The sequence below is a fragment of the Dryobates pubescens genome, chromosome 11 (genome assembly GCF_014839835.1).
Source record: "Dryobates pubescens isolate bDryPub1 chromosome 11, bDryPub1.pri, whole genome shotgun sequence".
NCBI lineage: Eukaryota > Metazoa > Chordata > Aves > Piciformes > Picidae > Dryobates > Dryobates pubescens.
This window is the reverse complement of record NC_071622.1, coordinates 13,203,449-13,230,904: the sequence shown is the minus strand read 5'-3', so window position 1 is coordinate 13,230,904 and position 27,456 is coordinate 13,203,449. Positions and strand designations below refer to the sequence as shown.

At 46.6% G+C, this 27,456-nt stretch overlaps 1 protein-coding gene across 1 annotated transcript in view; it reads right to left on the bottom strand.

Moving 5' to 3' along the window:
- Positions 1-22,946, bottom strand: part of LAMC1 (laminin subunit gamma 1) — a 73,993-nt gene extending 51,047 nt beyond the window's left edge. Inside the window, exon 1 of the mRNA XM_054165641.1 lies at positions 22,412-22,946. Within this exon, the coding sequence (XP_054021616.1) occupies positions 22,412-22,808 (397 nt within the window). The 5' untranslated portion in view covers positions 22,809-22,946. The remainder of the gene's footprint in view (positions 1-22,411) is intronic.
- Positions 22,947-27,456: the final 4,510 nt, after the last annotated feature.

Sequence of the window (27,456 nt, the reverse complement as noted above, 5' to 3'; positions counted from 1 at the left end):
TACCTATGCCAAAGAAACAGCTGGTTATAAGAGGTGTACCTACCAGAGTCCCACTAGCAGTAGGAAGAGAACTCAGCAATGAGCAGTATTTAAAGCCTTTATTAACAGAGCCAAGGGGAAGAGAGCTCTGTTCCATAGCAACCTCCAAGGTTTTGAAGTTTGTTTCTGTTCTTTTTTTGGGACAGAAACAAACTGTCCCTGACATTTTTTCAGGAACAAAACTGTAATGAATTATCAGAGCTGGAGATCACCACCTTGTCCCTTCCAGAGGCATCATCCTGTGAGGAGGTTGGGCAGAGAGGTGCAAAACATTCCATGCTCACAAACAGAAATTCGGCATCTTCGCTATCAGCTCCTTTTGGATCAAGAACTTAAACCCCTGTCTCTGCAATCCAGGCCTATGCTTTGGAAAAGTAAATACATTAAAATGTTATCAGCCTACAGCATCCAGAGCAACTTCTCTTCCTAAAGCTTTAAAGCCACAAGTGCTCCTGCTGATACACTACTCTAAACAAGAATGCTTATTTTGGCAAGACTTCATTTAGCTGAGAGTACGCTGCTCTTCTCAAGAGGTTAGGAAGGAAGCATCTAGCTGAGAGCCCCCAGAGCTCTCTGTTCTCTTAAGAAAAAAAACCCAACTGGTTTCAGAGCAAGGAGTGCTGCAAATAAGCCACACACATCACCTTCAGAGGAATAAAGAGATCTTCCCTCAAAGCCCACACCACTGCAGTAGGCACAAACATCAAAAGCCCCCTGAGGCTGCTCCTCCTGGCACAAGCCCACGTGGAGCAGCATGAGCACAGCACTCTACAACAGCTTCACAGTGCTGTAGAATGGAGAAGGATATAGGATTTTCTTTCCCAAGACGGAGCAGCCATCCAACTGCAGCTCTGTGACATCACCAACCTCTCCCACACAGCTCAAGAGTATCAGAGGGTCAAAGGCCATTTTGATGTTGAGTTACTAGACAGTCATGGAATCGTTTTGGTCAGAAGAAACCTCTAAGATCACATTCACACAGCTTTGAAATCCTTCCAGGGATGAGGCTTCCACCACTTCCCTGGGCAGCCCCTTCCAAGGACTAACAACCCTTTTAGGGGAAGAAATTGCTCCCATTGCCAAACCTAAGCCTCCCCTGGAACAACTTGAGACATTTTCCTCTCGTCCCAGTGCTTGTTATTTGGAAGAAGAGACAGACCCCCAAGCTGGCTCCAACCTCTTTCCAGGGAGTGGTAGAGAATGTGAAGGTGTCTTCTCAGCCTCCTTTTCTCCAGACCTAAAGGCATCCCGTGCCCCAGCTTCTGCTATGAGCCAAACCCAGACAACCTGCAGGTGGGGTTATGTCAATTACCAATTACTACTAATTAATATCACAGTTTTCTAATCCAGCACAGCATTTTGAAACATTTTAATACACCTCAAAAGCAGAAAGCCTCAAACAGACCCATGATCCACACCTCTGGCAAAACCTCATTTCCAGGGGCTGTGCTGCACTTTGGAGATAAACAGGGTGGGGGAAACATATGAGAAAACTAAGTACCAGTTTGGGGTTTTTGTGGGCTGTGTGTCAAGCAAAAACCTAAGCTACCTAAACACAGGAGAAACCTCTTTGCTGTGAGGGTTCCAGAGCCCTGGAGCAGGCTGCTCAGAGAGGTTGTAAAGTCTCCTTTTCTGCAGAGATTCCAAACTCACCTGGACATTGTGATCCTGGGCAACCTGCTGTGGGTGACCCTGCTTTAGCTGTGGAGCTGGACTGGATGAGCTTCACAGGTCCCTTCCCATCCCACCATGCTGGGATTGTATGAAGAAAAGGGAGGCAGAGGGGGCAATTGCCAGTGTTTTATTTTTGCATGCTCAGAGACAGGAAGGAGAGGTTTCCCTCTGACACATGCAAATTGATGGGAGTATTTTTAAAACTGGGAGACAAATCAAAAATTGCATGAATAGGACAAGCAAGAAGCCTGCAGATCAGGGCAAAAGCACTTTACTTAGAGCAGGAGAAAGACTTGAAAGCCAGGCTGAGTAAACAGGAAAGCTGTAGACCTCAGGAAACAATAGTATCAGCCAGGTTCCCTTTCTGGGTTTTACCACCAATTGTTTCCCTGTGCTTTTGGAGAGATGTTTAATGTTTTCTGCTTTGAGAAACCCTCTGGAAAAGCATATTAGCTTTCAGCAGCACCCTGGAGTACAGCAGACCAGCTGGGCTGGAGAGCAGACTCTTGGGGCACTTAACCCTGCAAGCCCCTGAATGTCACAACCTACCAACCAACATTAAGATAGACATGAGCAAGACAAACAGGGCTACTGCTGAGGTGAACTTGGGAAGGAGTGTTCCAGCCAGCACAGGACAGTACTTCTGTCATTATAAATAAAATTATTCCAGTTTGGAGGGGTTGGGTGCTTTTTGTTCAGGTGTATATCATGCAGCAGCCAAAAGATGACACCTTGGAAAAGCCCAGGAACAGAAGTACATAAGGAACTTCATGCAGCACACTTGTTTCAACACCATGTGACTTAGGCACCAAGGCACAGACAGTAGTTTTCTACTCATCATCCACTCTTAGCCTAGACTTGCCTTGAGGTCTCAGGCTGGTCTGGTACCATTTCCACCCTTACACAAATTCACTAAGTACCCTTGAAAATAGGCTTCACACTCAAGCTTCCCAGTCCACTTACAAGTGGACTATGTGCTACCTCTGACATGCAGCAGCTGGGAGCACTAAGCCAGCTGACTGATGGCCCTTGCCTGAAGGGCAGATAATCCACAGACCCAGTGGGTCACATAGTTGTGCTGAGCATTTTTCTAGTCAGCAGCATTTGATTTTGGAGAAAACATCAGTAAACAAGAGAGAAAAGCATGAAAAACAGCTTGCCTTTCCCTACTGCTTTTGCAAGAGAGGTCACATCCTTTGACATGATTGTTAAATTCCAGGCACGAGCAGCCAGGTGAAGACCAGAGTTGGATCCAGCTCTGCAGCTGAGGTCTCAGCAGTGCAGGTAGAGGGGCAGAAGCCGTTCAACACCTCCCTCCTCAGCAATTGTGCCTCTGTTGCACACCAAAAGCAAAGAATAACTGGGGGTGTATGTGTGTGAGGGGGGGTGGGTTCCCAGGCTGGTACAGAGCCACAGGCAGGAAGCAGGTCCAAAATACAGGGGTTTGGCAGAAGACAATGAGAAACCACAGGAAGGAAAGGGAGCCTCACACACGAGAGGCAAGACAAGCACGATACTGAAAACCAAGCAGCTGCAACAGCTCAATCACTTTGAGTATTGACTTCTTCCACCATCCCTGCAGGTGTTCAAGAGGGGATTGGATGTGGCACTTGGTGCCATGGTTTAGTCATGGGGTCTGTGGTGACAGATTGGACTTGATGGTCTTTGAGGTCTCTTCCAACCTTGGTTGATTCTGTGATTCTTCCAGGACAGTGGAAAAGGCAGTGAAGAATATAAGGGAAGCAAAAGAGAAGACTAGAAAATGAGAAGAATCAAATTAAGAACCTTTCCCCCCACCCCCCAACAGCTAAGCAGCTAAGGCTGTACCAACCTGACAAGAAAGTTCCCAGGGAAAAAGCAAGCTGCCAGCTCTATTCCCAAATTTAGCACAGAAATACTGTGACCTATGACAGGGAATATTTTGTAAGTTACAACCACGAGGATAAATAGAAACTTTTAAAAACAAAGAGGCTTATAGAAGCATGCTACTCATTTGAACTCCAAAAGAGCCTTTGAGCATAACAGCATTTTCTCACAAAATAAAAAATAATAATCTATAGTATTAAAAAAAAACCAAACCCAGATCACAGACTGATGAGTTGGAAGGGACTTTCAGAGATCATCTCGCCGAAATCTCCCTGCCACAGCAAGATCACCTAGAGCAGGCTGCACAGGAAGGTGAAAACTACTACTCCTCTTCAATTAAAAGCCTCCAGAAATGTTAAAATTGCTTGGCAGCATGTACAATTAACTTCTGAAGATGGAAAGGAACTGTAAGCACTCTGACACAGAGTTTAGCTGGGCACCAAAGTCATGGAGGGAAGCTCCCCATCTGGAACAAGTCCAGAGAAGGGCAACAAAGTTGGTGAGGGGTTTGGAGCACAAGCCCTATGAGGAGAGGCTGAGGGAGCTGGGGCTGCTTAGCCTGGAGAAGAGGAGACTCAGGGGTGACCTTATTATTCTCTACAACTACCTGAAGGGAGGTTGTAGACAGGCAGATGTTGGTCTCTTCTCCCAGGCAGCCAGCACCAGAACAAGAGGACACAGTCTCAAGCTGCACCAGGGGAGGTTTAGGCTGGATGTTAGGAAGAAGTTCTACACAGAGAGAGTGATTGCCCATTGGAATGGGCTGCCTGGGGAGCTGGTGGAGTCACCATACTGGAGGTGTTCAGGAGACTTGATGGGGTGCTTGGTGCCATGGTTTAGTTGATTAGGTAGGTTGGATTGGTTGATGGGTTGGACACGATGATCTTGAAGGTCTCTTCCAACCTGGTTTATTCTATTCTATTCTGCCCATCACGCTCCAGCACTGCCCCATCCAATAAAACAACAAGCTTGTGCACATTTGGAACACAGGCACCACCAGAAAGTGACATGGAGTAACCTAGAAGTTATTTTTATATGTACTTTTTAGGATCCCTTTGTATTACCACAAGCATCTGTTGCCCATGCTGCAGATGAGCGTCCTCCCAATGACGAGGATGTATGATCTGCTTTGGGGAGCATTCTGAGCCTAGTAAGGCAGCACTGTTAATTGCTCCTTATCAACATACACATGCCCTTGTTGGGCTGGGTCTTGGTGATTAGAGGATCCTATTAATCAGGGGGAATCCTAGCCATGTGAGGAGGAGAGGAGGAAAGAAAAAACAAAACCGTCTTTGCAGTGCAAAGGGAGAAAGAAAGGAGCAATTGCTGTGTTTGAACACGAGCAAAACCCTCCCTTCTTCCTTCCACTTCAGGAAAACAAAACCAAGCCCACAGCTTTGTACCTTGCCCTTATGTTTGTCCTACATCCCCGTTTCCTGCAGAACTGCAGTCCCATGCAAGTTACAGATGACTTTCACAGCTGCACAAGAGACAGCTGGATACAGAATAATACCTGGCAAGTGCTGTGCAGGCTTGAGATAAGCCCGTGCATCTGCTAACACCATCACAGCAAGGGCGCAATAAAACCTGTGTGGTCACCATCAGCGTTCCGTGATGACAAAATGCAGGTACCAACAGCTGACTGCCACTAGAAAGAAGCCAACTTGAAACTCCGGAAACAGCTCTCCATCATTTCATGCACTATTTAAATTTGGAAGCTTGTCTCTGCAACCACTATGTCTAGAGATACTCATGGTTGAATTCCATATTCAGGGTGCTGAGGGATATGTTTTAGCAGCAGATTTGGTAGTGTGGGGTTAATGGTTGGACTTGATGAAGGCTGCCTTCAGTCTGGGGCAACCTCAGCCAAGTTAGGTGTCCTGAAAATTTGGGGTTTACAGTGGTCACAACTACCAGGGAAAGGGAAATTGCATAAACTTATTTGCTGCATGGTACAGATCAGTACAGTGTCATTATTTGCCCTGTATCATCCCTTGTGCTTTATGCCCTTATAGACCTGGGCTTGCCTGCACGGTGATGGGATGAGGAAACACAGATTTTTCAGTAGCTGAGCGAGTTGTATCAAAACTCAAATGGTCTGCTGGATATCATTTCAGGTTCTTTCACAAACAAGTTCTGCACTTGGTGCCTCTTCATTACAAAAGCCAACAAATCCATAGAAGTCCGAAGCTCAGCCTGTTACTGTAATAATCACCCTATCTAGTGAATGGTAGCTTACCAAGAACCTCATTCATCCAAAGGATGGTCTCCTCTTAGCTCAGAAAAGCAGCTCCTCCATGTGGGGTCAAGAGGACGTCAGAAACCAACCCCTTCCAAAACCTGGTGCTTCTTAAAATACAAGGCACAATTCAGCTTCCAGAGGACCTGTCAACACCAACACAACAGCCCTGCCTTGAACACTTCTATTTTTAACAGTTTCCACCCATCCAGAGGACAACCACGTAATAAACCTAAAGGAAGCATAACTAAGAGAGAGATGATCAACAAAACCTTTTCAGGGTCATCCTGATGAACATGAGTCCAAGCTTAATAGGCAGCTCAAATGTGTTGCAAAGATCACTGAATTACCAATGTAAACCAGTCTTGCAGACAGAAGAGATGCCAAAAACTGCTATTCCATCACCTGGGAGCATGACAGCACATGGAGCTGATTCTGATGCAAAAGGTCAATGCATGATACACTTGTGTGATGGAATAAGAATTACTTGGTATGGCTGCTACGGAGAATAGGTGCTACAAAGGATAAAGTTGACCTTAACTAGCTTGTTCTTCATTAGATGTGCCTGATCCCTTTAATTTTCTTTAGGATCTTTAAGATCACACTGCAAATCAGAGCACTCTCAGAGAGCTTTAAAACCTCCTGGACTACATACACGTGTGCACGCTATCTTTAGCCAACAAGCCTCTGCCTGCCTTGCTGGCAGGACCCAGCTTGTGCTCAGGCTGAAGACAGCTTGCTTCCAAACAGTCATAAACTTGCAGCGCTGGAAGGAAACTACACATTTAGCATCACAACCAATGTGACCCAGAGGTGTTTCAGTCCTTGTCCCAGCAGGAAGGAAGGGCTGAGCACTCCAAAACCCCCAGCAGGACTCCATGATTTACCCACCAGAATGACTTCGAGCTACTTTGGAAGCCAAGCCCATTTTGGACAGCTTTCAAGCATTATCTGGGGAAGAGGAAGTTGGTTATTCAGTGCCTTTCCCCCCAAATGGGAGCGGAGGGGGAAGGGTGAAGTTGCACTACCCAACTGTGCCTGCACTTACAAAGGAGCTTTCAGTCATCTGACAAAGGGGCTGTCCCCATGCTGTGCTTTCAGGCACCATCTATACATCCCTTCAGGAATGAAATAGACATGAGCTCAGTTTGTGCTCACCCCCACAACCTGAACTCCCCACCAATGATCCCCACACCTCTTCCCAGCACATCAGAGGCAGCTCCAGACTGGCAGATGGGCTGGATCCTTCCAGCAGGAATCCTTCCTGGGCAGGAGCTGCTGCATAGCCACGCAAAAATGCATAGCTTTAGGGCCCTTCTTGCTCATCTTGATCTCTGGGTGGGCAGGACACATACTCAAGGGAAACCTCTGTAAATAAAACCCTCAGGTATGCTAAACTCTTTTTCCATTCCCTCAGGCACCTGCAGATTAGGCAAGTAGGTGAAAGTTGCAATGAAAAAAAAAAAAAGGAAGAAAAAAAAGAAAACCACAACACAATGCTCCTTAGAACTAATGAATACACTTCATTTGCAGGATCAAAGAGTACTTTTCTGTCCCCCAAACCAGAAAGCATAACCATTTTTCTATCTCCATTCCACCGAAATTTATCAGCATTCATTGGCTGACCGACTGCTGGAGGAGCAGCTCTACAGCTCTGTACAGGCGGCAGGTGACTTGCAGGAAAACCTCCTCTTCCAAGATGCAGAAGCCAACTTCTCATCTTTTTGGAAGCTTATGAACAAAAGAACTGCTGACACAACATCCGCCTGGCCAACCTGACACAATCATTCTGCAGGGGCTCTTCTAGTTAATTAACCCAAATTGCTGAGACACTTCAGCCTCCTCCTCTCCTTCAGCCTACATTTAACTCTTTGATATGTGATGAGCATCAGCAGCACAGGAGTTCTTTATGGGTTCAACCCCCCACGCCCCCCCTTACTATGGGAACTCCAAGCCCAGAAAGAGAAAAGCAAGTTATTACGGTGTTATTAATTCCAAAATGAGTAAACCTATAAATTTAATTGCACTGGGATGCACCATCTCAATTTTCAGCATCATCTATGAAAACCACCAGATCTAGCTTTACACTGATTTTTTTTTTCTTTTCCCTCTTGAATAACTCTTTGTGATGGAAAGCTTTTTAAAAGATAAAGAGACTGTTTAGCAAGTGATTTTTCCTCTCTAGATCAATGTGTTGCCCTTCAATCTGCTTCCAGGATGGTCAAGCAGCTGCACAAGTATCAGTTTGCCCAATTACTTTAATGGGGTATTAATTTTCAAAAGCAAATTTCATTATTTGGTTTTACTGCTTATGCCAAGTCAGCTCCAACAAGCCAGGACAGCTGAATCTCCAAATAAAGAGGTTTTGCATAAAACAAAAAAAAACCTCTACAAGAACTCAGATTTTTTTTCTTAACCTAACACTTTCTTCTCTATGAAAATCCCCCCTTAGGAACAGCTCCCTAATCTCTCTCAATCTTTTTCTCTTGGGGGTTTTTTTTTGGTTGGTGGGTTTTGGTTTGGTTTTTTTTGGTTGTGGGTGTTGTGTTTGTTTTGACTTCAACGAAGGAGCTGCATCCATCTGCAAGGCAAACAGGGGGAAATTCCAAATTAATTTTATTCCTTTCTATCCAAGATTCTAAGCCTGGGTTATGAGAAACTACTGTGAACTTTGAAAACTCAAAGTCCTCGCTTTGAGTCTCATCATACAGGTCCTTAAATGTTTTAGAGAGCGCTCAAAGCTGGCTGCAACTGGTGTAAAGCTTGTCGTCCCCCCCCCCTTTTTGCCTGTGCATCCCCCAGTGCCTTCTTCCCATCAACCACATTTATGTGGCCCCAGGCACACCCCGGTATCACCAAGGCCACCAAAAGGTTATCTTTCCATCAGATTAACTGCTGGGACTTAAGCAAGCAAGCTGATACACCCAGCCAAAGGCTGCATGATTCCTCGCCCCCAGCGGCACTGAATGATGCAGGGCTGAGAGCAGACAGTGTGCCTTGAGGGACCACAAAGCCACACCTTCATTCCTTGCCTCTCCAATTTTCAGCACCCCACTGAGCTACAGGACAGCTATTCTGCAAGGACACTGTGTGATTCACGCACACAAAACGCTTCTGCCTTGTCATCTGTTGCCACAGCAACTGGGCACAAAACACTGCCGGCATGAAAGCCTTGAGGCTGGTGGAAGAGGAAAGACCGGGAAGCAATAACGCACAAGATAAAACCAATACACGCACCCACTTGAGCACCTCCTGACCACTGCCTGTTAGTCGAACCCAGAAGACAAAGTCTACAGATTCCAGCAGCTCATCCCTGCAGTTTATACTGCGTTGTGGACAATCACAGAATGGTTTGGGAGGGAGGGATCTTTAAAGGTCATCTAGTTCAGCCTCTCTGCAGCGAGCACTGACACCCGCAACCAGAGCAGGTTGCCCGGAGCCCCTGACCTCCAACATTTTCATGGCTGGGACTTCTACCACCTCTCTGTACAACTTGAGGCAGTGTTTCACCATCTTCAGTGTAAAACATGCCTCTCACTAGCATAAATCTCCCTCTTTTAGTTTAAAACCAGCACCCCTTGTCCTGTCACAACAGGCTCTGCTAGACAGTCTGTCCACAGCTTTCTTATCAATCCCTTAAAGTACTGAAAGAAAAAAGTTTAATGGCGATTTGGTTCTTTCATCTTGGTAACACTCTGCAAAGAAATGTAGTGGTGTGTGTCCTTCAGGTGCAGTAGATGGCACATGCTCCAGGAATGCCTGACCAATTACTCATTAATCCCTTTTTAATTGCTGATTCAAACGACCATAATCTTTTCCAACTTTCCTTCAAAGTCTTTAAACACACCTTTCTCAAAACCAGCAGCCCTTGTCCTAGAGGGTGTTGTCTTTCCCATCTTGTCTCACACCTCAGAAGAAAGATGCAAGAACATAAAAATCACAGTGTTTTGGGTTGGAAGGGACCTTTGAAGGGCATCTAGTCCAACCCCCCTGCAAAGAGCACAGACATTTTCAACTAGAGCAGGTTGCCCAGAGCCCAAAACAACCTGACCTGGAATGGTTCCAGGGATGGGGCATCTATCACCTCTCTGGGGATCCTGGCGCAGTGTCACACCACCCTCAACATAAAGAATCTCTCTCCTATCTAGTCCAAGTCTCCCTCTTTTGGTTTAAACCCATCACTTGTCCCATCACAAAAAGACAACCTACTGGTCTTAGCATCTACATCAAAAAGTAGCAGTTAGCCACCACAAAGTGTTTTTCTTTCTTTTTTTCCTCTTTTTTCTTAAGCACAGTGAGGTTGCCCTTACTTTAGTTCTGCCAAGACACCCTGTAGAAACACCTGAAGAAACCACCATTTCTTTACAAGCACCACAATGAATAACTGCTCTCTATAAAACCCTCTTCACAACCACCATGCCTAGTTTTCCAACTCAACCTTTTGCAGGCCTTTTCTGCTGAGTTACCTGTGCTGAAAGTTGGTCCTAAACCATCAGCAGGATAAACCCAAAAGCTGATAGATCTCAATTGTACATTAAGATGAGCTTCCCATGAGCAGCCAGCACAGCTACCTGAACAAAGAGTTTCTGCAGACCACATACTACTACAGGAGCGCGTGCGCCCTGTGTCTTTTGGACTAGTACCAGCAAATGTCTTAAGCAAGTCTGGACAGGCGTCACTCCTCAGAGGGGGGTGATCAAGAAAGTTCTCCCCTGTTAGCTAATTACACACCGAGCACAAAGGATGGAACAGAACACCCCATACTTTCACATCCTCCAGAGTCCCAGTGGCAATACCAACTCATTTTCTTGAGGTTTCTTCCAGCCAGGTATCTCGTGGGTTCCCCAAAGCCATGAGCACTGTTGGGGAGCAGGGGAAGCAGCAAGGATGCCAAGCACACAAGGATGCCCAGACCATGCAGCTGTGTGTTTGCAGGGAGGACAAAAGCCAGCAGGGCTGCCAGCACTGCTGTGAATTTCAAAGACTCACAGGACTTAGCCAGACATAGCTCAAAGTTTGTGGCGCACAGCACTAATGACGAAGATTAAGGACTCACAACTCTACTCCATTTGCTGAACCCTGCTCTACACTCTGTACCAGCACTCAACATCACTCCCATCGATGGGATCACCCTTTCAAAGCACCTTTCATTCCCTCCCACTGTTTTCAAGCTAATGGTGACTCTTTAGGGTTGGGAGCAACACAAAAAAGCAGGATTTGGGGGACAGAAAGGCTGGCAGACAGGGTCCATCCCATCTAGCAGAGCAGCATGTTAATTATCTACTAAGTATTTCACAAAAGAACATGCCAAAGCCTGGAGTTGCAAAACAGACTGTATGGATGACATGAAAAAGCCAATTAATTCTCAGACAAGTTAGCGAGGAGATACATTTTGCAGGAGGTTGTGCAATAGGAAGAACAGAGCTTTGAATAAATATTTGTAGCCTCTTCCACGCAACAGCTAGTGACACCTTCCAGGCAAAGATCAGTGTAAGCAGCCCACACGAGAGCATTGTTGGAGCTGTGCATCCAAATCCTTGGTTAATTAACCATTAATTTGGTGAATAACGATGTACAAAAGAGACCAGAGCTGCATACTTGGAGTGCACCAGAAAACCAGTTCATTCCCTGACACAAATAAGAGCTTTACCAGCACTGCAGATGAAGCTCTTGACCTCTGATGATGATCATCAGTGCCACAGCTACATCACAGCTGCTCCAGACAGTTTGTGGACACCACAGGTAGGTGCTAGGAATGAGGAGTAAAACATGATTTGTCATAAAAAAAAACACCCCAACAACCCAGGATTGCTACTGCCGTGTTTTACTTGAACTCACAGAATCCAAACACAGAAAGGCAACACACCCAACTTGGCCAAACTCCTGATGTCTTTCCCTAGTGCTACCCATCTTTCAGAACTGCAGACAAATGCATGTTCCTAGAGATTTCCAGAACAGTAGATCTCAAACTGGATGCCTCTCAAAGAGTGCCTCTTGGATAATTTTAATTGAATTCTAAGCTCCATACCCAAATAAAGACCAGTAGCTGCCTGCCAGGGAACAGACAGAACCAGCCTGAGGTGCAAAGGGTGTCCCAAGTTCAGGATTTACAGCCTTTCCAGCATCTTCCAAGCAGTTATGGGCTTCTCCTGATAAAGCTGCTACGTCTTACAAGGAATGGAAGTACACAAAAATCAGGATAGAAGGAAATACACAGCAGAGAAAATGCACCTCAAGCTGACCAAACCCTGTAACTGCTACACCTGCCTGCTTGCCAGACATAGATGAGCAGTAGGGGCTCAACCTGCAGACTTCCAGCCAGATGCTCACTCGTCATCATACTGGTGACTTCTAGCACCTTTTCTTCACACAATAGTCTTGACTCTCTGATTTGAAGAAACTTGATCCTGGAGAAGAAAAACTTAGGCATCGTTTATTCCTGTCTTCAGGGGATACTGACTGACACAGATAACTAAGGTCACTTGCAAGAGAACTGTGTATTCAGAGATAGAGTTCTGTCATCAGTTAATTGTTTCCTAGAGGTATTTATCATGATTTGAAGTATCAGTCCTTCATGGAAACCACAAGCTTCCCTTTCTAACCAGGAGTCAGGGACTCTGGCACTGCAACAACCTACTTGCAATGAGTTCAGAGAGATAGCCAAAAAGAAACAGGCAACAGTAAATACACTGGCTCTTAAGACTTGCAACAAAAGTGAAAACGGCCCTTATTTGCTGAAAGTACTATGAGGCTCTTGGAAAAGCTCATCTCTGTGCCATTACTTCCAGAATAATCCATACTTTGTTCTCCAAGGAGGGAGGGAGGGAGGAAGGGTGTGAGAAAGGGGCAACATGCACATAGGGGTGTGTGCAGAGTCACTCTGCTTAGAAAGCAGAAGAGCAGTGACTCGTGTAATGCTGGTAATTTAATCTGTTAACTCATGCCTGCAGAGCACAGATGGAGGGGACTGAAGAGCCATCAGAGTTCCGAGCACTGCTCTCAGCTCCACCAGCAACCCCAGCTGAGCGGGGACAGGAGAGGGAGGGCTGGGAGGTGAAGATTTCATTAACTAACCACCACACGATGATAGTGGGATGTCACTTTATTCAGAGCTCATGTTTCACCCTGGCAGCAGCACCAGTCCTTGCAGCAGCTGCTGTGTCCCCAGAGCCCCAAATCTCTTTACTCCACTCTTTGTGTATTTTCTTCATAACCCTGCTGGGAATCAGCAGTAAAAAACATTCCTTTTTACAACAGAAGAAATTACTTTGACTCAGGAAAACCTGTAACTGTATTTCAGTGAGGGGCTTCCTCTCCACTCCAAACGTGAATGTGTGCAAGACAGGAAACTACAGAACAATATGAAGCATTGGACAATTTTAAACTTGCATTGCACTTTGCAACTGAGCATCACCAGAGTGACTAAAATGAAAACCACCAGCCTCTTGTCTGAGGACATGTATAAAGCAGCCAGCACGGGAGCCATGCTACCCTTGCAGGCTGAGAGGCCACTGCTGGGACCAGAAATGTAGGGAGATTTCAGCTGAACAACCCCACTCAAGGAGAGAACCATCTCAACTTTGCCAGGAATAGGTCAGTACGAGGGAAACAGGAGGGAGATGAAGCCAAGGCAGGTTGCAAGGAGCTTTAGAAAGAAGGGAGAGGGGCCAGAAAAGACAAGTAAAGCAAACAGGAGGTCAGCGAGCTTAGAGCAACCATAGCCTTAAGCATCAACTTTTAAACTAGCTCATCAGGCAGATGACTTGGTGTCCAGAAACTGCGTGTCCTAGGTTACGCCAGCCAGGATAGCTGGACCCAGGAGAGCTGTGAAGGCAGATAATGAAAGCAGAGAAAGCAGCAGCTGGAGGGAAAGCATCAGCTGCTGTGACAAAATAAAAGTAGGTTGCTGGGCCAAGCCCAGCACCCCCAGCGCCACAGCCAGGAAGCAGGGCAGAGGGATCCCCACAAATAAATCACATTTGTTTCAGAAGCTGGGAGGCAAGAGCAGCAGGCACGGCAGCCTCTCCACGGCCGCTCCCCAGGGACCAACCCCGCAAGCTGCCGGGAACAAAACCCCACTGCAAAATCCCACCGGATGGGAGCATGCAAAGGGCTGGAGATGAAAGGACTATAAATAATCATCATAATTAGCAGTGCACAAGAGAGAGCCTAGGATGAGAACATTTTCTTTTGACTCAGTCAAGCAGTCTCATTTAACACTGCGATAGCAAGCAGCATCTGCTGGTGGCTTTTCCAGAAAGGACTGATTTTTCATTCCGCTAATCTCAGCAAGAGTTACTCCCGGAGCACAAGGAGCCTTCCGCAGCTTGGCGCTTGCACTCCACAACCTTATAAGTACAGCACAAGAAAGTACCAAGGAAACAGCCCACTTATCCCTCTTCAAGAGGCTCCATTTGCTTGAAGACTCTGAGACACATTATCTTTTACTTCAAAGATGAGAAAGATTTACTTTCCTGAAACCAAATATACAGGGAAGGGAAAGAAACTATTTTTTAACAGAACAAACCACCTGTCCAGGACCCTTGATACTTCTCCTCAAAAAAAAACCACCTACACCAGGCCAAGTGCAACAATCTGCACAAGCAGCAGCTCACCAAGGCAGGAACAAGGTCTTTTCTGATGCCAAGTAGGTTGAGCTATAAAGCAAACCCTGAAAAATAACTCCCGAGGTGAAAGCAGTGTGCTTAGGACTGGGCTGGTACCAATCCCAAACTCCACAGCATTCCCTTGGTCCTGGAGAGCTCAAGGGAATAAGCATTTTGGGCAGCTGCTGGCAAGACAAGGGCTTGTCCTTGTACAGCCAGCCACTACCTACTTGAACACCATCATGCTGGGGAAGACCAGCTCCTGTCATCAAGCAGGTTTATATGTTTGGCAGGTTTTAGGGAAGTTATGGGTGTTCCTTTCAAGACACTCCTCCAACGCAGCTGATATTCCTATTAGAAACAGTTGAGAGCAATGCAAGGGACATGTCTTCCTCCTTTCCATTTCAGGCCACTCTTAGGGGCCAGCTGCCAATCCTGAAGACAATTCTACACTCTGATCTTCCCAGAGGAGCACTTCAAGCCTCTGAAGATGAATTAGACACAGGACCCACTACAAAGCCAACATAGGTAAGCAGTTCTCCAAGCACACCAGTCTGCAACCAAGACTGCTACAGAAAGCTGACCCAAACACCCTGGGTGTCTTTGCAAGATCTCAATATATGAACTCCACTAAACACCTTAAAAATATTCCCCTACCCCCACAAACCAACCAACCCCCAAACCAACCAGAAAAAGAAGCCCTCTAGCTATCTGGAAATCTCCCTCCCATGTACAAGATGGTACTAGCTTACCTACAAAAGACCAAAAAAAAATTCCAGTAATAGGTTTTGGATACTGTTTCTAAAAGAGGAAATTCTGAAGTCCTCCATTCCTGCATCCAGCTGTGTTGTGTCAGAACTGCAGGCGTGATTAACCACTGGAAACAGCTCTTTGATGACTATCCCACCGGAATATCTAAAACAAGTAGAAGCATGGAAACAAGTGCTTTGCCACCCAGTTTCAAAACAAAAAAAGCTGAAGAGCACTGAATAATACATAAGGGGGTTGGTTGGGGGGTTTTGTTTTCTCTTTTGGGTTAATTTTTTGGTGAAAGATGTCTCAAATAGGGCTGGGCCGGGGGGGGGTGGGGGTGGGGGGAACAAAAAAAAAGGATTAAAGGCTGAGGTTTATTTATTTGTTTAAGTAAAATTACCTTGCTTTTTGAAAGTTGATGAATTCCTACTAATTTTCCAAGCTTGGGAAAAAGCTCTGAGGAATCAGTGTTCTAAATCAAAAGAACCTAACACACCCCCCCCCCCAAAAGGTAACAGCAGCTTCTACCTGTAGCCTGACAGTCTACAAAAGGCAGCCTCTCAGCTCAGTATTCCTGATCCTGTTGACAACTGTACATGTCTGCTAGTTACAGCTCTCTAATCTCACAGAGCAGTTGCTTTGTTAGCAGCTGTCCTGAACCTCTTGTCACTGCTGATGTGACAGCCAACACCACCATCACACTGCTAAAGCCCCAGCGTTACTCAAGGGATGCTGCAGGCCATGAGAATAGTCTCAGGTGCTTCCTTTGCAGATGGATCAGTGTTAAGAGGCTGTCCTAACATTACCTAGAGTTTTCAACACAGCCAATGATGCTACAGGTCCTCAACACAAGCATCCTCATTCAACCCAACTTAAAGCTTGTAAAGCTTAATTTGAGACACATAGGGCTACTCTGTACTCTGGGTAAAAGAAAATAAACCATAAAACCAATATGATCCTTTTTGTCTGGCAGGACAAAAGACCCAGCAAGATTTCTGCAATTTACCAGGAAACTATGAAATTCATTTTAGTTTCTGATCAGAACACACTCTGGTAGGCACCAATCAGCAAGATTTCATAGTTAAAAGACACGTTAAAGCAGGGTGAAATGGTTCTTCTAGGGTAGGAGCTCACAAGAGGGGCGGCAGCCCCAGGCTGAGCTTCCAGAAGTTGACATGAGCCAGAGACAATGAGGTTAGATGTTATTAGTTCAGTTTAACACACCAGGCCTCATACCCCAGGTAGGAACCAGAGCCAGACAGCAAGCCTGCACGAAATCACTCAGCACAGCCTCACCGGCAGCAGTCAATGATGAATTAGGGCCCCGAGGACACAAGCAGGAGGTCTTGGTCTGACAAAGGTTGTGTGATTGAGGACAATGTTCACAGTCCTGTTTTTAAGAACTATGATAAATTGAAGATCCGAGCTTCCTATCCATCTGTGCTGGAAATGATTTCCTCTACGTGCTGCTTGCAGAGCAATCCTGTTTCTCAACTCCGTGGGAAGCAGCAGCCTGGGATTTCTTTCTCGCAGGCTCAGAGAGGCCAGCAGAGCCTCCCAAAGCCTCAGGATGCAAGACAAATGGTACCTAACACTACTGAGCAAGCCAGACGTTTTTCATCCAGTTAACCATTCCTACCAGCAAACCACAGTTTCTTCCAAGGTTTGGACCTACAAAAGCAACTACCTGACTGTGCCAAAACCCTCAAGTCATCCTTCTAGCAGCCCAGGGCAAGCCCCACAAAGAGCAGCTGGTTTTGCAGCAAGATAGCATGCAATCCCGGCTCTCTCCATCCCCAAAAATAGGTGCTCTGCTGCGTATAGGAGTCACAAAGGCGTCACGCAGCGGCATCAGCAGCCCAGGACAGACGCAGGGCAGCAGAGCTGGAGAAAACCCGGGAATGTCCAGGGTATGCGGGAAGCCACGAAGAGCTTTAAAGTGACTTTATATAACTGCACTGAACAACTGCTGGCCATTAAAAGCCCTGATCTCCTAACTGCTCCTGTCGAAACCTGCAAAATGTAAATTAAGCCAACTAAAATAGAGGCCCCCAGGGCTCCTCCACAAATACCACAGCTAAGCCACCGTGGCCAGCCTGGGCTCAACACGCCTGCAAGGGCTTCCTGACACACCGGCCCAGGAGCCGGAAATGCTCTTCCCAGTGCCCTTATTACCGTTTCTTGCAGTTTTTAACTAATGCCAGGCAAAGCTTCATGTGCCTGCACCCTGCATGCTTGCAGTCAGTTTCACAGTGGTTCCTTTAGAAGGCAACCAACCAGAGCCTTGTAAAGTTTTAACAGGATAACCAGCAAATGAAAGACATCACTCTGCTAAATCACCAAATCACAGACTGTGAGGGGCTGGAAGGGACCTCAAAAGATCATCTAGTCCACCCCAACAAAGCAACTGGCTTCATCCCATACTTCATTCTAAGGTCTGTTTTATAGCCCTCCCTTCAAAAACCAAAACGCTGCTTTTCTGCAGTAAGAAAAATCTCATCTGCTAGAAACAACTGGCAAATCAAGCCAAGGCTGAACAGAAGAACTGGCATCTTGCCTGGGTTTCCTTGTAAATGCCTTCAAATGGCAGTCATGCCCCAAACTACGCTTCACAGACAAAGTATATATAACCAAGCATCATCGCTCTCCTCAAAGCCAAATAAAGGACTGAGCAGTTAGAAAAGGGGGAGGTGAAGGAGACAGGCATGCCACATCTCCTGACAACCAGCAGTTTTCACAAGGTTTTCTTTATTTTCTACATACAAGCTACCATCCTGCTTGTTGAGGTGGGTTTCTGGGCTGATCTAAAGTAGGGATTTGAGAAGAATTCAAGAGTGGGAACACTCAGCTCTAACCATGGTCCATGCCCATAAACACAGATGATGCTTTTAATGCAGGCAACCAGCAAGTTAATTTTTATTCTTGAAAGACAGGTTAGCAGAGGGTTGTGTTTCAGCACCATGCCAGGTCCTCTTCCCAAGCGGTGAGAGAAGAGGTGAGAATCAGTCAATCATGCCAACAAGATAGTCCCAAATTCACAGCTGAGGCCACCAGCATCACCAGTCAAGAACATCTCCTGGGCACTGTCCCTGCTGAGATGCAGTGGCAGTGACTAGCACTGGGAAAGCCAAACCAGAGTGCTCGTGGCTTGCAGGCTCTTGATAAAAGCACAGCTGCCCTCAGTGGAGATGGGGCCACCCCACCACCAGGAAACAGCCACCAGCATGCTGAGGACGCTACCTCTTTGTCCCAGGAACAAAACACCAGGATCACAATTGCTGAAATCAAGCAGATTCAGGCAGAGAAAAAGCAGTAGGGAAAAATGAGAGGTGGCTCTAGCAGGGCTGGTTGGGAACAGAGAGGGCACATGTAAAAGCGGTGTAGAAACAACAGAATGGACACAAATTAAGAGCTGCAGAAGGAAGTAGTGAGAATCTGCTCTGAAAAAATACAAGCTTCTGCCCAGCAATATCACCCAGCACCAGAAATACCCCATGCACCGTCACTGCTGTTCCTTTACCCCTTTTTCTAGTGTTCAGAGCAGCTTTAGCACACAACCTGAGACCTGGGAAATGGGGGGAAGCAAAGTGATAGTAGTAAAGGACAGTGCTGCTCCTCCTCCTCTCACCCACTAAGCTAATTACCCAGACACCACCCTGAAAATGGGTTCATCTCCCTCCATCTCCTGATTTACAGCTGCAAACCTCTGTCTTCAGGCCTCACAGGGGAGGACTCCTACTTAAGGGGTCTTAATATCCTCTCAAAGAAAAACAGCTTTTGTAACTCCAGATGTAACCAGCAATCACCGTAATTCCCTTCTCCCAAGGGGCAATTACCCCAATTCCCTCTCCCCCTCTCCAAACACTTTAACTCAATAATAGTGATCTGCATTTCTCTTTCAGACTCTTTGCTAGCATCCAGTCCCAAAACTAAAGGGTTTTAAGTTTGTTTCAAACTTCAAATCAAACAAAGATTCAAAGAGACCCATATTCACCTGTTGGCAACAACTCGTGGCTCTGACTGACCTGTTGCAGGTTCCCCTGAAACTTTACAGTGGCCTACAAGGGTTAAACATCATTGAATACTAATCAAGACATCCCAAATTGCCAAAAACTCAGCACTGGGCAGCATTTGCATGCTGGAAGCCCGCAGAGTTGATGCCACTGGTCCTGAATGGGTGCAAAGCACCATTCAGGATACCAGTGCTTTTAGAAGGCAACTGCAGCATCAAACAAGGACACCAGTTTGAGCACACAGCCAAATCCTCAACAAACACGCAGAACTAACTGCATAAAAGGGCTTTGTGTCCCAAAATTCATTTACATCCTACCGAGTACACCACTACTTGTCAGGCTCTTTGACCAATGTCAATAATTGTGTCCCACAGACCGTGATGTGCTGTGAGGAACAGCACACGGGCACGCAGAACGCCAGTGTGGTACCCAATAGCTCATGCCAACAAAGATGGTTTGAACACTTGACAAAAGTGGAGCAGAGCAACGCTGCAGAGGGATTTGGGGCATTTGAGACTAAAATGGTAGTTTGCAGTACTCGACACATCCTTAGCTCCCAGTGAACTCAGTGACGCATACAGAGTCACACAGGGATACTTACTGCTTGCACAGCACGTGCACAGAGAGCATAATCCTTTGCTGTGAGTCTTCTTAAAACTAACTCCTGCCACTACCATGCCCATGACAGGCTTCCAATTCTTAAAATGATTTACACTACCAAAAAAAACCCCAAAAACACAACAAACCAAAGTGGGGGTGAGTGGAACACTAGTCAAATAGCTGAAAGTCAGCCAGACGACTTCTGCTTAAAAATTATTCTCTACTCTAGAAATTTGCCTGAGCAAATTCACAAAGCTACAAGAAGCCTGCAAACCAACCTGAAACGCAAATGAGTGATCATGTTGCAGTGTTACAGCATTTTAAAGATGCAGTTGTTTTCCTCAAAGGAACATGCCCATGTTTGCTCCAGTATGCTGGAGAACCATCCCATTTCCAAGAACACCCACACACATGCAGGAGCAAAGACTCAGGGACAGCAGCAATACTGGATAATGAAGATGATGATATCTAATAAAAAAGAAATCAAAATAAAGTCTTAACTTACTGGTTTTTTCCAGGTTTTCTGAATAAAATATTGCCAATGTACAAAAAACCAAGAGGCTCTAGTAACGACTTCCCTTTCATATGAACAACTCAACAGGTTTACATGGTGTTTTTATTGTGAAGCCCCCAACACAAAGAAACACTTTGGGGTGGCGATACACTCCTGGCTGCTGAGGCAGATGGATGTGGTCAGCAAATGACCCCCTGGTACACGACTCAGTGACATCACCTCTATCCCATGAACATGGGTAGGAGCATTCATACCTATTCTCCAGTCACAAAACCCAAGATCAAGCACAACTTCTTCCTCTGAATTACACCAAAACACTCAATGCATTAGTGACAATTAAGTTCTAAGTGAGCCTTTAGATTCAACAGCAGCTCTTGAACAGACACCAGGAATAGTTACACTGTTGAAAAGAAAGCATGGATGGTTACACTGAGGCTTTTCTTCAGTTTTACTTTATTTAAGGGCAAGAGGATACAGGCTGCGGTTTTAACTTTCTGCTGGCTGGCTTGTCTTCCAGTGCTAAACAATTACCCTGCCTCCATGTCACGACAGCTTCAATTACTGAATGAACAGAGTAAAACAGCTTGTCCACAAACCAAACTGCGAGCTAATACGCTATCCCAAGGGAACTTCTGGGAATGCCAATTAATCACAAAATTCACTTTTGTTTGTTTTGTTTCTCACTTGGTGTCATGGGGTCTGCAGTAATGATGACAGTTCTCTGACAGGCCTAACCCACGCAGTACTGAAAGGACAACACTGCACCTGTATAGGAGGATACAGAGCAGACATGCCCCTGGCATGAATGTTTCCCTGCAGTGTTTGACACTTTCCGAATAACCTTTCCCATCTGAATCTAAAGCCTGCTGTGTGGAAGACTCCAGGATCAGAACTTCCCAAGGCACAAGGCAAGACACTTTCACGCACCTCACACCACTGCACGTTCTGCCTCCTGCAGCATGGGCTCGTTTATTTCACACACAGATGGCACAACCAACACAGACGGCAATGAGTGACAGGAGAAAAAAAAATCACAGACTGCTTTGGGTTAAAAGGAACCTTTAAACACCATCTAGTCCAACCTCTCTGCATTGAACAGGGACATCTGCAACTATATCAGGTTGCTCACGCCCAAACAACCTTACCTGGAATGTTTCCAGGGATGGGGCATCTACCACTTCTCTGGCCAACCTGGGACAGTGTTTCACCACCCTCACTATAACTTTTTTTCCCCTTCTGCCCAGTCTAAGGCCTTTTAATTTAAAGCCATCACCCTTTGTCCTTTCTCAACAGGCCCTGATAAAAAGTCTGTCCCAATCGTCTTACTAACTCCCATCAAGCCTACTAACTCCCTAGAGCCTTTTCTTCTCCAGGCAGAGAAACTCCAACTGTCTTAGCCTGGTCTCACAGCAAAAGGGTTCCAAGCCCTTACATCGCTGTTAGAGCAACAGGTCCCTGTCTGTCAGACAAGCAATGAAGCAACATTCATTTTGCCCTTCACTTCTGGGGAGAAGGCTGAAACTCAAGTCTATACAGCCCTACTCTGCAGCTGTCATTATTCTTAAACACCAGCAAGCCAAGGGGCAGAGAGAATCATAGAATTATTTCTGTCGGAGACGACATCCAAGATCATCAAGTCCAACCATCGACCCTATGCCACCATGGCCATTAAACCATCTTCCTAAGTACCCCGTCTACATGCAGCATCCTCCTCTGCACAATTAAACCTTTGGCTGAGGCAACCCAAGCCACAATAGGACCTTTGGAGCAAGTATTTGCTTGGGACAAAGGGAATCCATCCAGGCTCATGGAATTATTTTGATTGGAAAAGACCTCAGGGATCATCAAGTCCAACCCTTAGCCCAGCACTACCAGATCACCACTAAACCAGTGCCTCCGGTCTCTTTACACACACCGAACGAAAACCCACTTTGGCCACCAACCCCCCGCCCAGGGCGTTGGTACAGCCGCCTGTAATAACCAGAGCCCAAGCAGCGCCTGAAGGCAGCGCGGCGCGGGGCAGAGCAGGGCGGTCCCTCAGCCCCCCGCCCTTGGCGCCATCTTCCTTCCGGGCGGAGGGGTGCGGTGGGGTGCGGGGGTCCCTTACCCAGGTGGAGGGTGAGGTTGACGGCGGTGGGGTGCTGCACGCCCGCCAGCATGGTGCGGCTCTGCCACCAGGTGGCATCGGCCGGGCTGTTGTAGTCAGTGAGGAAGGCGGCGCCGTGGCTCAGGTGGGGCTGGGCGGCGTCGCAGAGGTGGCAGGACTGGGTGACGCCGGTGACGCCGGTCTGCACGCAGTACTCCTCGGCCGGCGTCCCGCACGTGTGGGTGGCCAGCACCGTGGCGTTGAAAGCCGCGTTGACGAACTCGGGCATGCAGCGCTGAGGACGGCCGCTCCGCTCCTCCGTGCATTCGTCCATGGCGCCGCCGCAGCGCCCGGGCAACCACAGCCACAGCACCGCCAGCCACAGCGCCCGCGTCCGCCGCTCGCCGCCGCACGCCATAACGCTCGGGCCGGCGGCGGAGGGAACCGGCCGAGCGGCGCGGGGCTCGGTCGGTCGCTCGCTGGCTGCCGCCGCCGCTCCGCGCCTGGCCGCGGGCTGGGAGGGGATGGGCCCGGCCCGGGCGAAGAGAGGCGAGGCAAGGCGGGGCTGCCGGCGCAGAGCAGGCCGGGAGCGGAGTCCCGCCGGCGAAGCGGGCCCGGGAACTGCTGGGAGCCTCCCCCTCGCTGCCGGAATGCAGGAACTTAAAGGGGCGATGCCGGCGGTGGGGCCCGCGCCGAGGGAAAGCGCTCCCTGCTCGCCCGCGCTGCCGATAGTCCCGTGGAAGGGCTACCAGGAGGGTATCCCCCTCACAACACCCCTGCCATTGCCTGTCGCAATGTGTCCCCTCAACCTCTGGCGCCGAGCTAGTCACCGCCTCTGCCCCTTCAGATCCCAACAGAAGCCACCCTTTTCTTTATTTTACAGGCTTTTCCGGGAGGCAGAAGGTCAAGTTTCTCAAAAAATGTGACAAAATTGATGGTGCCGTTCTCAACCCAGTTAGTTTTGTGCTGTCCAAGGGTGCAGGTAGAAAAGTGGGTCTGGACTCATATTGCCACCTCCACTTCTTTAATTTTTAATTAACTGAGACTTTCCTGTCTCAATTTAGATCTCTGTGCTGCTTAGGGGCATTGGCTCTGTCAGAAGTGGCCACGGACTAGGTTATGATTTCAGCTATCACTGTAAGATCTCTCTGTGCCTTTTCAGGTTGAGTAACCATGCAAAGATTTGTGTAAAATCCAAGAATCATGTAAAGCCAAAACTGCTTTAATAGGAGAAAGTGCCTACAGAAGCCTGCTCAGGAAACAGGAAACTACTTCTGGAGATAGAAGTCGACAGGGAGAATCATGGAAAGACTTTGTAAACTTGGTGTTAGTTATACTCTGAGAAAGCTCAAGTGCAGCCTGTGGCCAAGAGAAAAAATACAATCTGTTCTGGGAAAAATGTGCAATTTCTTGCTTTAAAGTAAACACACACATCCTATAGAAGCTGCCCCTTTTCTCCTCCCATTAAGAGCCTGTGTTGGACTATTCACAAGGTCTGTACAGCATGTACTTATAAGCAAGCCTGGAAACTTTCTTACTGCTGGTAGATTTTATTATTACATTTGGTGCTACACGTTGGTGAGTTCATTCCTCCTGTTGCCTCCCAACTGGATATTAACCTGGCTGTGATGACATAAACTCTGTGCCAGGAGTCCCCTGGACATCCCCCTGAAAGTCATGGTTGTGATATGGAGTCACCACTGCACCGCTATTGTTCAGACTGGAATTACACATGTCCAGTGGAAAGTCTGGTTTCATCCACTTCCCCCCCCCCCTTTTCCTCAGTTTCTGAAGACACGTCAGCTGCTGTGAAAGTGATGCTGAGCTGACGCTGGCAAGGCAGAAGCTCTGGAAAGAGCATGTTGATGGGGCTTCTGAAGTACAGCAACAGCCGAGTTGATGCCTGCAGCTGGGAGAGCACACAGCAGGCACAGCAGGGAAGGCAACCAGGAGTAGGAAGCTACATGGAACAGACTGATGGGTGGGAGAGAAGGATTAGGATAGAGGTAAAATCAGAGGGTGTTGCCACAAATCCCACTCAGTGGAGCGATGGGATCATCTGTCCAAGTGTGGGAGGTTCCCATGAATAATGGAAAAAATTCTGCTTAATGGAAAATTCTTGGGTTTAAAGATACTCCATTTTAGTACCTAAAAATAATGATTTGCTTGAGTTTTTTAACTGATCATTTCCCAACATTTTAAAGGATGTATGTAGGACCATACTCAACAGATTATGTGCTTTAGCCCTTCTGTCTTTTCCAGGTTACTGATTCTAATAAATTCTGAGAAAGAGATATCTGCTGCTATCAAAATCCACTTCATACTCATAACTGCAATTTAATCTATGACATACTTATTTAAAGTACTCAGATGAAGTGATGCAGTCATCTTTCATTTGGTAAACCTGCACTCATCTAACTAAAACCAGAACTAAATCTCACATCCTTCTAAATATATGACCTGTGCTTTCCTTTTAATGCCTCATCTGGTGAAACGCTCCTTGAAGCACTGCAGCATAATTCCCCACAAACCTATGTCCTTCCCAGCACCGCAAAAAGCATCCTCATATAAAAGATCTGTGACTTAGAAGCACAGAACTCGATGAGTTAGAACTCTGCCATGCTTACAGGGGTGAAGGACAGTAAAAATACCTTAGTCCATAAATTCTTACAACTGGAAACTCCCACAAAGCAGTGAGTCACCCTGCACAGCAGGAGTGGCCCAAAAGGAAGGAAGGAATGTTTGATAGATAAGATGGGCACAACGACAAAACATTCAGTTAACCATCCATAAAATGAGAAAAATATTTGTGGAAAAGGTTTGTGACTCTGCTGGGCTTAAAGAAACTGTGGTGAAAAAGTGATGTGACTGCTGCTCCAAAAGCGGGTGCAAATCTTCAAGCACTTACTGCTCTGAGTTGTGCTAACCACAAAGATATCAAGCCTCAAGAAAATTTGCTTTCTGTTTAATAAGGAGGTGGTCAAGGAGGAACTTAAATATATGAAGTGTAGCAATCAGCACTTTGTTACCTCAGTTATTTTTTGAAGTACGCGGGTCAGGCTAAACGAATGAGAACAAGCTGGGAGAAAGAACAAAGAGAAGAAATGCAAAAAAGGAAAAGCAGCATAAAAGCCTGAGAGGAAACAGCCTTTATAAAAGCAGCTCTTACAGGAAATTCTGTCAGCTTTCAGAAGGCCAGAACTCCTGAGGCTGGCAGTCTCAATCTTCAAACAGACCTCTTTTAGGAGAAAAGGGAAAAGAAAAGCAGTTGTTTTTTTTTCCCTTTTGATCAAGAAACAAAAAAAAAAAATTGCAGCAATGTGGTGTGAGCCCATGAGCAATTTGAAATAAACTATGAGCACAGTTAGCCTCTGTCCTTCTAGAGCAGCTCCAACCAAGTGCAAAAACACCTATGTACCGAGACTTCTGACCCGTTTGGGGCTTAGGAGGGCTAGGACGTGTTTAGTAAGTGTCACCGGACAGAAAGTACTCTAATATTCAGTCTTCTCATGCTGATTTAGCATCAGCATCTGCTGACAGACAAAATTTGAGTGGATACCCTACAGAAGACTGCTGCAGAGTTTCACACTGTGGTAGCAGAGTTTGGTTGCTCTTTGGGTATCAATTATTAAAACACACACACACACGGCCCATGGATAAAACCAACCTGCCTTTGCTGCTAAAAGGAAATAGATAACTTGGGGATCCCCTCATGAAACTTGCTGTACACCCAGACATTTCATTACCAGTACATTTATGCCATTTTACACACACACAGAAAAATGAAAGACCGAACCACCCATGCTTGCCATCAGTTTTACAAAGGTTCCAGCCACTGGAGAAGCCACACAAGCAACTATATGAAATGTCACTTGTCACCATCTGGTTGGTTTGGGCAATGTAAGAAGCAGCTTCCCGCCCTGCCCTCCATCACACAGGGGCTTTTCCCCAGGCCTCACTGCTTCTGTCAGTTGGCACAATCCAAACAACAGTAATTGCAGCAGACAACCACTCCCCGGCCACAAAACCGCCCAAAAACACTTAAAAGAAAGCAGCGAGTCAGCAGATCCACCAAAGAGTCAGTGCAAAAGGGACAGTGTTCAGCAAGACTGGGTGACCAATTCAGATGCTCTTACAGGTGGATGTGAAAAGAAACCACACTGCAGTTTGCAGTAGTATACTGAGGGACACAGGAAAAAACCCTGCTCTAAACTGATTCTTTTTATGAAGATAAAAGCCTCAGGCTTACTTGGTTTTCTCTCTTGTTGGGCTGTTTGGTTGGGGTTTTATTCCCTTTTGATCTTTCTTTCTTTTACCAAGTTGGATTCAGTATTTTGACTCGGTCCCAGCTGGGACAATCCCTGTGATTCCACTAAAGAACATAAACCACTGCAAATTTAAGTGACTGATCCATGATGTCTTTCTAGTATCCAAAGTGAAATGATCAGAGTGCTCATGTGCTCTGAAGGTGGTATTTCAGTGCCCTTCTTACCAGCTGGGTGCTGCTTCAGTCTCAGTATCAAGGACAATGACGACAAAGCTTGACTTCTGCATGCAATCACCTATATGTGTGGCTAAGACCAGAGAGAAAAGCTGTGCAGAATTAAAACATCTCATATTTTCTTTCAATGGGCTGGCAGAAACTGCAGATGGGGGAATGAGATTGAGGGTTGACAAATCTTTCTTCACAGTGCAACACATGGAGCTTAGGATAAGAAATGCATTTCTGTATTAAAACTTGTTTTAAAGACAACCTGTTTAGAGGAGTTCTCCCATGACCAAAAACTCAAAGCCAGGGTAGATCAGCAGGCTGGTCTAGTAGGGTGTGTCCCTGCCCATGGCAGGGTGGATTGGAACTAAATGATCTTTAAGGTCCCTTCCAACCCAAACCATTCCATGAATCTATGATTCTGTGATTCAAGGGTTGGTGTTCAGAGAATGTGAATTAGTTTGGTAAATGCTTGAGGTATCCACTACCAAAAGCACAGAACAGATCAGAGAGCCATACCAGATCCTACATACAAACCTGTCATGATTTTACAGGAGCAGAAAGTTCCTGTGATCTT